General features: G+C 39.6%; 1 protein-coding gene across 1 annotated transcript; it reads left to right on the forward strand.

Annotated features, from left to right (window-relative positions):
- Positions 1–260: 260 nt before the first annotated feature.
- LOC106453731 (glycine-rich protein 23-like) lies at positions 261–629 on the forward strand. The gene has a single exon (XM_013895947.1). The coding sequence runs from the start codon at positions 261–263 to the stop codon at positions 627–629; it is 369 nt and encodes a 122-aa protein (XP_013751401.1).
- Positions 630–15,384: the final 14,755 nt, after the last annotated feature.

Consider the following 15,384-nt stretch of genomic DNA (forward strand, 5'->3'; position numbering starts at 1 on the left):
AATAAAAAAATAATAACTGGTAAAATAATAATGATCTTTTTTGGCTAAAATTTGGAACAATTTTGAAATTTTGCCTAAGTTTGAAATTTATTTGTCCACCTTTTACTGGATAATATCATGGTTTCTTGAAAAAAAAACAAATACAAAATTCAATCTACAACTTGATGCCTACATTATTACCATGTTAGGACTTTGATATTTTTCGATTATAAATACAATCTTAAAAAAAAAAAAACAGAACATAGAGAGAGAGACCGATCATGGAAACCCGTGGTATCATTTTGATAGTTTGTAGTGGAATCTTTGTTTTGACTATTATCCTGACAGTCACTAACGAGCCCATCAACCAGAAAAGCAGAGATGCTGGTGGATTCACGTTTTATCCAGCGGCTGCATCTCTCCCTCCCGTCTCTAGTTCCGCACATCACGGCTGTAAGATGAAACAGACAAGAAGCAATGGTATTGGTGGTGGTCTCATGTTTCTCTCGGCTGCGTCAGTCACAGCCTCCGTTTCTAGCAATCAAGGATACGGTGGTGGAGGGGGACATCACGGTGGTGGCGGTGGTGGCTGTGGAGGAGGACATCACGATGGTGGCGGTGGCGGAGGCGGCGGATGTGGTGGTGGATAAGATTAGGTTATGAGTACGAAGATTAAGAAGCTCAATAGATGTCATCTTTTGTGTGTTGGATTCATGATACACAAATGCATAATTAATATTTGAGATCCATTTTATAAAAACTATTATCAACAACTTTACGATTCTATCAATAATTTAGGTAGATAATTTTTGTAAAACATATTTTGATTGGATTTGTTAGAATGTTTCATTTGATTCGGTTGATTGAATGTTATCTACATAGGCTGCAACTCAATTGTAAATTTTTGGAATGAAATGATGTGGAATGGTTTATTCCATTAATTCTATAAAAAAAATTACCATTTGACATAAATGGAATGGAATACTCATTCCATCAATTCTAAAAATAAATAGAAAAAATACAAAGAAGATTATTTCATAACAAATTTGATCATGAATGAATGGAATGAATTCATTCCATTTTTTGTTGTATTTCATTCCTATCATTCCATTTATTTTAATTTCCACAAATTCCATATTCTTTTGGTATGTTCTTTTGGGGAAAATATTTGAAAAAAGTTGGGTATTAACATATACGATATATATTAATCTATGTGTGTCAATCATGATGGATAGGGTCAAAACAGCAAAGTTCAACCGCAAACACTTGCTTCAGAACATTTATGTCTAGACTAGTTTGGATGTACGCACAAGTTAAAAGGCTTATCTCCGACCATGGGAACTGCAACACCGCAGGCAATGAGCAGATCGGGTTGGGTTGTACATATTATATTCCATCAAAACCGAACTAGCGCAAGACCACCTGACACATTGTAATTTGCAAATATGAACAATAGTGTAGCATATATATATAACTAAACAGGTATCAGGTTAAATAGATATGTAAAATCTTGTTAAACAAAAATTCAATTTTGTGAGCAAATCTAACAAATAATTGGGAATTATGTTCCCAATCATCAGAGTTGCACCAAAGAACGCCGTCAATTTCGCCGGTATATTCTGCAAAATCAATCCTTGAATTAAAGTATAAAAACTCATGAAGTGATACTTCGAACAAGAACATGCACGATTGAACCCAAAAAAAACTGAAATTAGAGTTTTAAGTTTTCAAAGACAGAACTGAGTTTGACACTCGATTAACATTCATGAAAAGATATATCTAAGTTATGTTGCGGATGTTCATCCAAGACATAACTACAACTTCAGAAAACGAAAATTCGAAGAACACTGGTTTCATCCATGCTAATCTTCTCTTTATAGTTTCAATTTTATTTGGATGTTCCAAAAGGACAATTATTGTGTTGGCTCTAACCGTATCTGAACATTGGTTTCTCTGCTTTGATAAATGATATGCGAAGAAGGTAACTAAAAGTTAGACATGTTTTAAATTAATAAAATCTATCTATCTATCTATCTAGCTATCTATCTATCTATCTATTTATCTATCTATCTATCTATCTATCTATCTATCTATCTATTAATATAAAGTAGAGCTTTATTCTATTCTCCTCTTGCCACCTAAGAAAATAGGAAAAAGAGATCTTTACACGTGTCCATCTCCTATTTCCATGAGCAGTTTTTCTTGATGACTATTTGGGCCGTTTATGTTTGTGTTGAGATGACAAGGCCCGGTCTTTCTTTTGAATAAAAAGCCCAAATAACATGTCTCTTTATTCGACGGTGGTCGACCTTTCGATTCACCTATATTCCACTGGCTCTGCTTAACGCTTTTTCCGTATTGAAACTTTAAATCAGAGCATCTCCAAGGGGACTCTATTTTTTCTCTATAATTTACACTAAAATAGAGTAACTCTATTATAGAGTTGAATTTGCTCCAATGGTTCACTCTATAATAGAGTTACTCTATAATAGAGTGAAATATAGAGTAATCTTATTTTTTTACTCCAAATATAGAGTGAAAAAACAAAAATATTCTATATTTCACTCTATAATAGAGTTACTCTATTATAGAGTGAACCATTGGAGCAAATCCAACTCTATAATTTACTCTATTTTAGAGTGAAATATAGAGAAAATTATAGTGTAGTATTGGAGATGGTCTCACTACGATTCACCATTAATTATCTCATTTAAGCTCTACCATGACGTTGAATGTTATTACCCCTTTCCTAACCTCTATAGCTAAACCCTAATTTGTTCCACTATAAATAGAGATGCAGCAAACTCAGAATCTCACAGCGTTACCTGATTCGACCCTTCTGCTTCCTTACAAAGACAACCTGCAACAATAGTACCATCCCATATATTTATTACTGATTTGAAGTCCAGTCGTTGTTCTCAGGCAGTGGTAACGCCTCTTATGCGTTTCTGGGTACCTCGGGACGTGAAGCAAAGAGGGAGGGAGTTGACATGCTTCTGCTTGATGAGAAGGTATTGACATAAACAAGTCAACCAGACCGTTGGAAAGATCAGAAACAAGTTGGAGTTCTAAATTAGGAGAGAGGAAGAAAGAGCTGTTGAGGTGTTGTCCCTTTCAGCTCATCTTGCAGCATCATTCTTTATTATTTATCTCTTTATTTGTATCCCATTTCTGAGTCTTTAAATATTGTAACATTGTGAACTAAATGAATTAAGAAAAACAAATCATTCTTTACTCTTTCTCTCTCTCTCTCTCTCTCTCTCTCTCTCTCTCTCTCTCTCTCTCTCTCTCTCTCTCTCTCTCTCTCTCTCTCTCTCTCTCTCTCTCTCTCTCTCTCTCTCTCTCTCTCTCTCTCTCTCTCTATCTCTCTCTTGTTCTTGAGCATTATATCTCTTGTTCTTCATTAACTTTCTTGGTATCAGAGCCTTAAGCTCCAGATTACCTCAAACACTTCCGCAAAACTCACTCTGTTACTTCATTTCTCTTGATTCTCTATTTTATTTCACAAATTTCTCTACAGATTTTTTTTATCCAGTGGATAATAAATCTGAGTTCTTGAGTTTTCTTGAGTATTTTCTTCAAATTTCTTGGATGTGCTCACTCTGTTCTGTCTCTAATCTTATTTCTTGAGAGTTTATCTTGTTTCTAAGCTTGAGATCTCTCAGTTCCAGAACTAATTTCTCTCAAATCCAGTTTGAAATTTCAAAATATTCTTGAGAGAAATGGAGCAGTACAGAGCAATTCACATTCCAGTCACACTCAAGGGACCAGGAAACTATATTACCTGGTCTAGGATGGCCAGGACAGCCCTTGGAGGTAGAGGTCTTTGGGAGCATGTCTCTTCAGGTTCAGCTCCAAAACAAATCACCCAAGGAGAAGATGGCAAGGAGGTTGTAGTGGTAGATGAAGGCAAATGGGTTCAGGAAGATCTCATGGTGCTGTCTACCTTGCAAAGCTCTCTTGATGGTCCTCTTATGGACTCTTACTCACACTGTACCACCACAAAACAGTTGTGGGATACTTTACATAAGGTGTATGGCAACACTTCAAATCTCACCAGAATCTTTGAAGTGAAGAGAGCCATCAACAACTTGCAGCAAGAAGAAGAAGACTTCACCAAGCATCTTGGGAAGTATAGTCAGCTGTGGTCTGAGCTAGAGATGCTAAGGCCAAGCACCAATGATCCTGACACACTAGAAGCCAGGCGTGAGCAAGACAAGACTTTTGGACTGCTTCTCACACTCAGCCCAAACTTCAATGATGTGGTGAAACATATATTGAGAGACAAGGAGCTTCCATGCTATGATGAAGTGTGTGCTCAACTTCAAAAGGAGATAGGCTCAGATGGTTTTTTTGGAAGTGGCAAAGGAGGCCTTTCTATGGGGCACAAGGCTGAGAAGATGGAAAGTGCATCAGCTAACAAAGCTTACTTCAAGCCAAGGGGAGGAGGAGACAAAACAGTGACTTGTGAACATTGCAAGAAGCAAGGACACTCTAAAACCAACTGCTGGATCCTTCATCCTCATCTCAGGCCAGCCTCAGCCAACAAATACAACCAGGCCAGAGCCCATGAAGCAAGAGCTCAGGAGCATCCATCACCAAGCTACATACACATGAGAGATGATGGGAGAGCCTTGGTCTCTACAACCCACACTGGTGCCTCCAACTCTCATGCCATGACTCAGCCATCTCATGAGGATGCATTCATCAGGAAGTCAGACATTGAAGCCTTGATCAAGGCTCTCAATGCAAATTCTGGTAACCAAAGTATTAATGTTTTAAATTCTATTCATAATGAATCACACACTGCTAGGCCAATGATCATTGATTCAGGAGCTTCTCATCACATGATTAGAGATGCTAGACTTATTAGTGATATTAAACCAGCTCTAGGAAGTGTTGTGATTGCAAATGGTGATAGAATCCCAATTAAAGGAGTAGGAAATCTGAATCTGTTTGATAAAGAATCTCAAGCTTTTTATATGCCTACCTTTACTTCTAATCTTTTATCTGTGAAAAGAGCCACTAATGATTTAAATTGCAATATTATTTTTAGTCCTAATGATGTGTGCTTTCAGGATATTGAAACAAGTAAGATGCTAGGCAAAGGTGTGAGCAAGGGAGAGCTGTATTTCCTTGACGATACCAAGCTTAGATCAGATTCTACTTATGCATTTAATTCTACTTCTGTTTTAGCTAATGATGTGTTATGGCATGCTAGATTAGGCCACCCTCATTTTCATGCTTTGCAACTGATGTTACCTAATCTATCTCTTAAAAATGAAACTTGTGAGGCTTGTATTCTTGGTAAACATCATAAATCTGTTTTTCCTTCATCTATGACTATTTATGAGAATTGTTTTGATCTAGTTCACTCTGATGTTTGGACTGCACCTTGTGTTTCTAGAGAAAACCATAAATATTTTGTGATATTCATAGATGAGAAATCAAAATATACTTGGCTCACATTGATTCAAAGTAAAGATAGAGTTTTAGAAGCTTTTATTAACTTCCAAAACTATGTAACTAACCATTTCAATTCCAAGATCAAAATTTTTAGGTCTGATAATGGGGGAGAATACACTAGCAATGCCTTCAAACAACACTTAGCAAAACATGGAATTATTCACCAGACAAGCTGTCCATACACACCACAACAAAATGGAGTGGCTGAGAGGAAAAAATCGCCATCTTATGGAAGTTGCAAGAAGCATGATGTTTCACACCAATGTTCCAAAAAGATTTTGGGGAGATGCTGTGGTTTCTGCATGCTATCTCATCAATAGAATCCCAACCAAAAGTTCTCAAAGATGCCTCTCCATTTCAGGTATTGAACAAAACTAAGCCTCCTATTGATCACTTGCGTGTGTTTGGGTGTGTGTGCTATGTGTTGCTACCAGGTGAGCAAAGGACCAAGCTTGATCCCAAGAGTATCAAAGCTATGTTCATAGGATACTCTCACACACATAAAGGATACAAGTGTTACCTGCCAGACTCAAGAAGGGTAATGGTCTCAAGGGATGTCAAGTTTGTGGAATCAAAGGGGTACTATGATGAGAAGAGCTGGGAAAACCTTAGGGATCTTTCACATGGACCATCTGATAGAGAAAACAACCTGAAGATCATCCTGGAAAGTTTAGGAATCAGTAAACCTCAGAGCAGTGAGGCGCCTAGAACCTCTCCATCAACACCAGTGGATGTAACCAATGAAGAAGCAGTACCGGTTGTTGAGCCAGTCCATCCTGATCATGAGGGGGGCAATGAGCATGAATCAACACCAGAAACACCAGAAGATGATTCAGCATCAGTTCATGATCAAGATGGAGCTGAATCTGATCAGTCTAGTAGAGATCAGTATGATGGTGATCAAGGACAGGAAGAAGCAGTGGTAGAAGAGCAGATTCAACCATTGAGGAGAAGTATTAGAGTGAGGAAACCATCCAAGTGGGTCGACACCAGAGTATACTTCAACAGTAATGCAGTGGCTCATCCTATCCAAGCAACCTGCTCATTTGCAAGCTATCCTCAAGAGCATATAGCTTTCATCACCAACCTGGATCAAGAATATGTTCCAAAGACTTATGAAGAAGCTATGGAGGATGATGAGTGGAGAGAGTCTGTTGGAGATGAAGTTGGAGCCATGATAAAAAATGATACTTGGTATGAAACTGAGCTTCCGAAAGGAAAGAAAGCAGTCACCAGTCGCCTACTCTTCACCATCAAGTACTTGGCAAATGGAAAGCCAGAAAGGAGAAAGACAAGGCTAGTTGCAAGAGGATACACACAAATCTATGGAGAAGACTATCTGGATACCTTTGCACCAGTAGCTAAGCTCCACACTATAAGGATTGTTCTCTCCTTGGCTGTGAACTTGGAATGGGATTTATGGCAGATGGATGTTAAGAATGCTTTTCTACAAGGAGAGCTAGAGGATGAGGTTTACATGAGACCACCACCTGGTATGGAAGACATGGTCAAGCCAGGAAATGTCCTAAGATTAAAGAAGGCCATCTATGGTTTAAAACAATCACCAAGAGCCTGGTATCACAAACTGAGTATAACTCTCAATGGAAGAGGGTTTGTAAAATCAGAAGCTGATCATACTCTATTCACCCTCACAAGCAAGCAAGGAATTGTGGTGATTCTAATCTATGTGGATGATATCATCATCACAGGAAGCAACAAGGAAGGTATCATCTCTACTAAAGCTTTTCTTAAATCTAGCTTTGATATTAAAGATTTGGGTGAGCTAAAGTACTTTCTAGGGATAGAAATATGTCGCTCTAAAGAGGGGCTTTTCTTATCTCAAAGAAAGTACACACTTGATCTTTTAAATGAGACAGGAAAGCTTGGAGCAAGAGTAGCTAAGACACCACTTGAAGAGGGTTACAAAGTCTTGCGTGAGGGGGAGATTGAGGACACTCTTTTTGGCGACTTTAAGCTCTATAGAAGAATGGTTGGGAAGCTGATCTATCTCACCATTACAAGACCAGACATCTGCTTTGCTGTGAATCAAGTCAGCCAGTATATGCAAGCACCAAAGGTTCACCATTGGAATATGGTGGAGAGGATCATGAGATATCTAAGGGAGGCTCCTGGTCAAGGTGTTTGGATGGGTTGCAACAAGAGCACTGAGATTGTAGGATATTGTGATGCAGATTGGGCTGGAGATAGAGTGGATAGGAGGTCTACTACTGGTTATTGCACCTTTATAGGAGGCAATCTGGTTACTTGGAAGAGCAAGAAGCAGAAGGTGGTATCATGTTCAAGTGCTGAGGCAGAATACAGAGCAATGAGGAAGCTGACTAGCGAGCTCATTTGGATCAGAAACTTGCTAAGGGACTTGGGCATAGAGACAACAACACCAATTACAATGCACTGTGATAACCAAGCAGCCATTCATATAGCTTCAAACTCAGTGTTTCATGAGAGGACAAAGCATATTGAAGTGGATTGTCACAAGGTTAGACAAGCTGTGGAGCAGAAGATCATTCTACCTTGCTACACTAGAAGTGAAGACCAGCTAGCTGATATTTTCACTAAAGGAGCAAGCACCAAAGTCTGTGAGTTCATCCATCCAAGATTGGGACTCATAGACTTACCTAGATCATGATCCTCTTAAGCCATGAAGCATCTACTCTTTTTCCTCTTGTGTGTTTTTGTCCCATTGGGTTTTTCACACAAGAGTTTTTAATGAGGGATGTTTTCATGGGTTTCAAGCTCAACCATATCTTATGGTTAAGCTTGAGGGGGAGTATTGACATAAACAAGTCAACCAGACCGTTGGAAAGATCAGAAACAAGTTGGAGTTCTAAATTAGGAGAGAGGAAGAAAGAGCTGTTGAGGTGTTGTCCCTTTCAGCTCATCTTGCAGCATCATTCTTTATTATTTATCTCTTTATTTGTATCCCATTTCTGAGTCTTTAAATATTGTAACATTGTGAACTAAATGAATTAAGGAAAACAAATCCTTCTTTACTCTCTCTCTCTCTCTCTCTCTCTCTTGTTCTTGAGCATTATATCTCTTGTTCTTCATTAACTTTCTTTAGGCTCATATTTTCTCCTTGATTATACATTATTTTTTCCCATTCGTCCATATATACTTACAAAGGCGTTCATGTTTTCACTCTTCAAAGTCCACTCTCCTGCAAGTTTTGTCAATGTGCATCGGCTTATCACCAACACAAGCCGTCCATTTGTTCTCACTTGTAACGTTTCTTAGGCCTAGAGGAGCTTGTGTGAACAGAGGGTGAGCTCATGGTCATGGGACAGTCAAATCTACAAAAACAGCAACTTCTTGATGAAAGATTCTGCTAATATATACTTATACTTCCAAGGCAAGCTAAATTTTAAAGCTTCTATTTTCCTATGTTTCCATCACGTCACTTAATCTTAGCTCATCAATGTGTTATTACCTTCGAATTTGGAGACCGCAGAGTTGATTTTAAAGTGTTGCGTATACTCCTTTTACTGATCTGATAGTGATGTCAACACGTTAAAAGATTGTGTTGGATTTCCCTCCTTAAGCCCAAAACTAATTAAATCATAATCAAACCTTAGCCCAAGAAGAAGAAACATCTAGAAAAAAGGTGGAGAAGTATAGAAGAAGAATTGTGTAGAAGAAGAAGAAGTGTGTAGAATGTGTTTAGGATAAGATCAAAAGAAAGTTCTAGAAGTAGCTTGTACATACCCTCACTAGTATAAATAGGGGTGTTTAGTTCTCTTGTAATCATCCAGAATCAAGAAAAATAATAGAGAGAAAACATTTCAGCAAGAGTTCTAAAAATCTCCAAGAAATCTCCAAACACAAGCTTTAGTAGAAAAATCCCTTTCCTAAAATACGAAGGTTATCTCAAACAAAAACCGTCTACATTCCATCTTAACCTCTCGAAGAAAATATTATCCGCTAACTTTCCCAACAACTGGTATCAGAGCCGAGTTACCGGTTATCTTTGAAGAAGTGAAGATGGAGGCCACCGTTACCTTTGAAGGTGATATGTTCAAGCTCACGACGGACAACTTCTCTTATTGGAAACCGATGATGGAAGATCATCTTTATTGCAAAGATTTGCATGAGCCCATCATCATGAAGGATAAGCCGGAAGGAAAGGATGATAAAGCATGGGAGATTCTTAATAGAAAAGCGGTTGCCGTAATACGCAAGTATGTCGACCGATCTCTCTTTGAACATGTCTCTACCTACACAAATGCTTTTGAATTATGGACAAAACTTGAATCCATGATTCAAAAGAAAACACCTCGAAACAAAGCTCTTCTTGTTCGACGGTTGGTAAAGTTAGAGTACAAGGATGGCCAGAGCATGATGGAGCACTTGAACAATTTCAAGGGGATCGTAAATCAACTTAACAAAGTTGATATGAAGGTTGAAGACGAAATGCAAGCCCTTTTACTCCTTAGTTCACTACCGGAGAGTTGGGACACACTAGTTGTCACTCTAAGCAATTCAGCACCGGAGGGAAAGCTTACCATGGACACCGTCACTGATAGCCTTCTAAATGAAGAAGTTCGCAGGAAGGAGCGAGGTTCGAGCTCTTATTCAGAAGCTAACATTGTTGATAGACGGGGTAGAGAAGAGACTCGTGGTCACAACAGAAGCAGAGGACGAGACCAATCTCGAGGAAGATCCAAGTCACGTCCAAGAGTTACCTGCTATTATTGCGGCAAGCCGGGTCACATGAAGTCGGAATGTCGGTTTTTCAAGAAAGACAAACAAACCGGTAATATCAAACCAGACCGGTTCAATCCTACAAAGAAGCATGAAGACAAGACTACCACCATTGTGGAAGACCAGAGCGAAGAATTATATCTCATTGGAGAATGTAATCTTAGCTCTGATGATAGTTCATGGATCGTTGATTCTGGTGCTTCTTTTCACGTCACCCCTCATGGAAGCTTCTTCACAACCTACCAAAGTGGTGACTTTGGTAATGTTCAAATGGGAAATCAAGGAAGAAGCAAGATCGTTGGAAAGGGGGATGTTATTCTTACATCAAACACAGGATGTAAGATAGTTCTCAAGGATGTAAGGCATGTTCCCGACATTCGACTCAATCTCATATCAACCGGGAAGCTTGATGATGCCGGTTTGATAGCCACTTTGGCAGTGGCAAATGGAAGCTAACCAAAGGAAGTTTGATCATGGCTCGAGGAAGTAAAGAAGGCTCATTATATGTGACTCAAGCCAAGCTTTGCAAGGAAGAAGTAAATGTCGCAAGTGATGACATGGATATATGGCACCGAAGACTCGGGCATATAAGTGAGAAAGGTTTAAACATACTTTCTCGCAAGAAACTTCTTCCCGATATGAAAGGTCTCTCTCTCTCACCATGTCATGATTGCTTAGCCGGAAAACAACATAGAGTCGCTTTCCGAAGATCGTCTACGCCTATGAGAAGAAAGCATATTCTTGATCTTGTGCATACTGACGTATGTTCCATGTCCGAGAAATCCAATGGAGGTGCATCATATTTCGTCACCTTTATTGATGACCATTCAAGAAAGGTGTGGATACATCTTTTGAAAACAAAAGATCAAGTTCTCGATGCTTTCAAGGAGTTTGTAGCCCAAGCAGAACGAAGTACGGGTCAAAAACTCAAGTGTGTTCGATCTGACAATGGTGGAGAGTATCGAGGTCCCTTTGAAGCGTTTTGCAAAGCTCATGGAATCAGAATGGAGAAGACACCACCAAAGACGCCGCAACTGAATGGGCTAGCTGAAAGAATGAATCGAACGATCACAGAAAGAGTTCGGTGCATGCTCTCTCACGCTAAACTACCCAAGCCATTTTGGGGAGAAGCCATAAAGACTGCAGTGGACGTCATAAATCTCACACCATCAGTTCCTTTGGAAGGCGATGTCCCGGAGGAAGTTTGGTCGGGTAAGAAGATCTCTTACAACCATTTGAAGGTGTTTGGGTGCAGAGCGTTCGTCCATATCCCTAAGGATGAACGAGCCAAGCTAGACTCCAAGACTAAAGAGTGCATCTATCTTGGGTCACCAAGAGATGATTTCGGCTATCGGCTTTGGGATCCGGTTAACAGAAAAGTTATCCGGAGCAGAGATGTTGTTTTCTTCGAAGATCAAACAATCGAAGACATCAACAAATTAAAGAAACCAAAGCTAAGGGTTGTAAGGAATGAAGATTCTTATAAGTCCCAAAATCATGAACAAGTGATTGGAGATGATGGCGAAGGGGATCCCATCATGGATCCGAATGGTGATGAAGGTGAAGAAGAAGATCAAGTGGAGCCAGAGGAAGAACATGAGCCAAGAAGGTCTGGAAGAGAGACAAGACCATCTGTAAGATACTATCGAGATGAGTACGTCAATCTTACAGATGAGGGGGAGCCTCAAAGCTATGAAGAGGCCATAGGAGACACTCATAAAGATGAGTGGGTTGAAGCCATGCAAGATGAAATGCAATCCTTGCATGATAATCACACTTACGAGCTGGTGAAGCTACCAAAAGGAAAGAGAGCCTTGAAGAACAAGTGGGTGTACAGGTTGAAGTATGAGGAGAGAAGCTCAAATCCAAGATACAAAGCCCGATTGGTTGTGAAAGGATTCAACCAGAAGAAAGGCATAGATTTTGAAGAAATATTCTCTCCAGTAGTGAAGATGTCCTCTATCCGAGTGGTTCTTGGTCTAGCAGCAGTTCTAGACTTGGAGATTGAACAACTCGATGTCAAGACGGCCTTTCTACACGGTGAACTCGAGGAGGAGATCTATATGGAGCAACCTGAAGGATTCAAGGTTCCAGGAAAAGAAGACTTGGTGTGCCGATTAAAGAAGAGTCTTTACGGCCTCAAGCAAGCCCCAAGACAATGGTACAAGAAGTTTGACTCCTTCATGGTGGATCATAACTTCAAGAAAACCAAGAATGATCATTGCGTTTTCATAAAGAAGTATGAAAGCGGCGACTTTCTCATATTATTGCTCTATGTTGACGATATGTTAATTGTTGGCCAAGATCGCAACAAGATAGCCGCATTGAAGAAAGATTTGGGAAGGTGTTTTGCGATGAAAGATTTGGGGCAAGCGAGACAGATTCTTGGAATGAAGATCACTCGGGATAGACCAAAGAAGCTTTTATGGTTGTCCCAAGAACGATATGTTGAAAAGGTGTTGGAGAGATTTAACATGCACAAAGCAAAGCCGGTGAGCACTCCACTTGGTGGACATTTCAAGCTAAGTTCAAAGCAAAGTCCAACAAGTGAGAAGGAGAAAGAGGAAATGAAGACTACCCCATATGCATCAGCCGTGGGAAGTCTCATGTATGCTATGGTGTGCACCAGACCCGACATTGCCTATGCTGTAGGAGTTGTGAGTCGCTTTCTAGCGAATCCAGGAAAGGAGCATTGGAAAGCAGTTAAGTGGATCCTACGCTATCTACGAGGCACAACGAAGAAGTGTCTATGTTTTGGCAATGGAAAATTGGTGTTGAACGGTTACACCGATGCAGATTGGGCTGGTGATAAAGATTCAAGAAAATCAACATCAGGATTTGTAACTACCTTTGCAGGGGGAGCTGTTTCATGGCAGTCGAAGCTACAAAAGTGTGTTGCCTTATCTACCACGGAAGCAGAGTATATCGCAGCAACGGAAGCGTGCAAAGAGATGCTATGGATGAAGAACTTCTTACATGAATTGGGAGTGAAGCAAGACAAGTACAACTTGTTATGTGACAACCAAAGTGCTATTCACCTAGCAAAGAACCCAACGTTTCACTCCCGCTCGAAGCACATCGACATTCGGCATCATTGGATCCGAGAAGTTCTTGAAGAGAAGTTCATACATCTCAACAAGGTACACACAGATGAAAACTGGTCAGATTTTATGACCAAGGTATTACCGCTTAAGAAATTTGAAGATTGCTGCAAAGGCACGGGCATGGCGACTGTTTCGGGCTAAGTCGGGAAGGGGGAGATTTGTTGGATTTCCCTCCTTAAGCCCAAAACTAATTAAATCATAATCAAACCTTAGCCCAAGAAGAAGAAACATCTAGAAAAAGGTGGAGAAGTATAGAAGAAGAATTGTGTAGAAGAAGAAGAAGTGTGTAGAATGTGTTTAGGATAAGATCAAAAGAAAGTTCTAGAAGTAGCTTGTACATACCCCTCACTAGTATAAATAGGGGTGTTTAGTTCTCTTGTAATCATCCAGAATCAAGAAAAATAATAGAGAGAAAACATTTCAGCAAGAGTTCTAAAAATCTCCAAGAAATCTCCAAACACAAGCTTTAGTAGAAAAATCCCTTTCCTAAAATACGAAGGTTATCTCAAACAAAAACCGTCTACATTCCATCTTAACCTCTCGAAGAAAATATTATCCGCTAACTTTCCCAACAGATTGATGGTGTATGGCTTTGATTCGGAGCAGCGATCAAGCACGTGGTTGAGAAAGACGTCAACAACCTCCACATGCTTCAGGATATGTACAAGCATTAGCCTTTCTTTAGAGTCACCACTGATCTAATCGAAATGGTGTTCGCTAAAGGTGATCCAGGTATCGCTGCTTTGTACGATAGGCTTCTTGTTTCTGAAGAGCTGTGGCCGTTTGGTGAAAAACTCAGAGCCAACTTCGAAGAAACCAAGAAACTCGTCCTCCAGGTTACAAGAAAAAACAGAGCATTCTTGATTTCTGAAACAGAGCATTCTTGATTTCTGAAACAGAGCATTGTTGTTTTTGTTCTGAATGGTGCTCACTGTTGTTTTTGTTGATTTTTTTTATGTAATCCACCGTCAAAGTGTCGATCGTTGTGTACTAATAACTCTTTCGAGATCATGAACACATGCTCTGTTTTTCTCGGATGCAACAAAACAGAGCGGGAGAGAATCTTTTCTTGCTTGTTTGTTTGTCTTAACCAAGCGCTTTGATTTTGGTTCGGTTTGATTCAAATAATAATTAATAACCATTTTGGTTTAGTTTTGCCTCGTAATACTTCCGTTGGGTTCGGTTTGATTGTTTCGATTACGCTTCTTTGTCCTTTGTCGTCTACTCAACTTTCACACATGTCGACTTAGTGCCGTATGTGGTCCCGAAAACGGCAGACATGTTTGCTAAAAGAGGCCGTTGAAAAAGGAAAGTGGTGCCAAGAAAACGACACGGTGTTTAGGTCTCGTCTATACTCTATAGACACACGCCTTCCTTGCATTTTTCGATTCGGTAACGCCCCAACGGCTGTATTTATTGCCGGGAATTTATAGCGTACATGTACGGTGTACCTGTTTTTTACTAAAAGACGTACTTTATGCGTAATAAGTACATTTTTAGTTTAACTCTCATAGGTCAGAAAGTTCACACTCGAAAAAGTCGGTGACTGGCAGTCACGCGCCTCTCAACTGATTTTAAAGGAAGAAAAAGATATTCAGAAATATTTATTTTTTTATGATTACTCAAATATTAGCTAAAAGTTGAAGAAGGCCGTTGACAAAAAAAAAAGTTGAAGAAGGCCAAAGAAAATGATTATCGACAAAAGGAAAAATACTAGTATAAAATTCAACGAATTTGAGAAGTGGGGATGGTATCGTTTGGCAGGCCATAGGAGGCAGCGATAGATCCGGGTTGAGAAGGCGTGACGGAGTCTTCGGGTTCTACATGTGGATGGTATCGTGTGGCGTGCCGAGTGCAGCATCGATATATCCAGATTCTTGTTACCTACTATTTAGCTTGGAGGTCTTTTGCACTGGTTTGTTGCATGCTTTTGTGTAGCTATGTATTGTTGCTTTGCTTTGTTAAGTTGGTTTTCAAAAGCTACTCCGGTGTGGATTCTAGCTGCCTGTTCTTTGGACTCTTGTCTCTGGGGATGTTTTGTATATGCCAGTTTATGTATTGAACTGTCGTACTTGAGTTACGAATGAATTTCAATTTGGAAAAAAAAAAATTCAAC

Source organism: Brassica napus, unplaced genomic scaffold (assembly GCF_020379485.1).
Source record: "Brassica napus cultivar Da-Ae unplaced genomic scaffold, Da-Ae ScsIHWf_1506;HRSCAF=2102, whole genome shotgun sequence".
NCBI lineage: Eukaryota > Viridiplantae > Streptophyta > Magnoliopsida > Brassicales > Brassicaceae > Brassica > Brassica napus.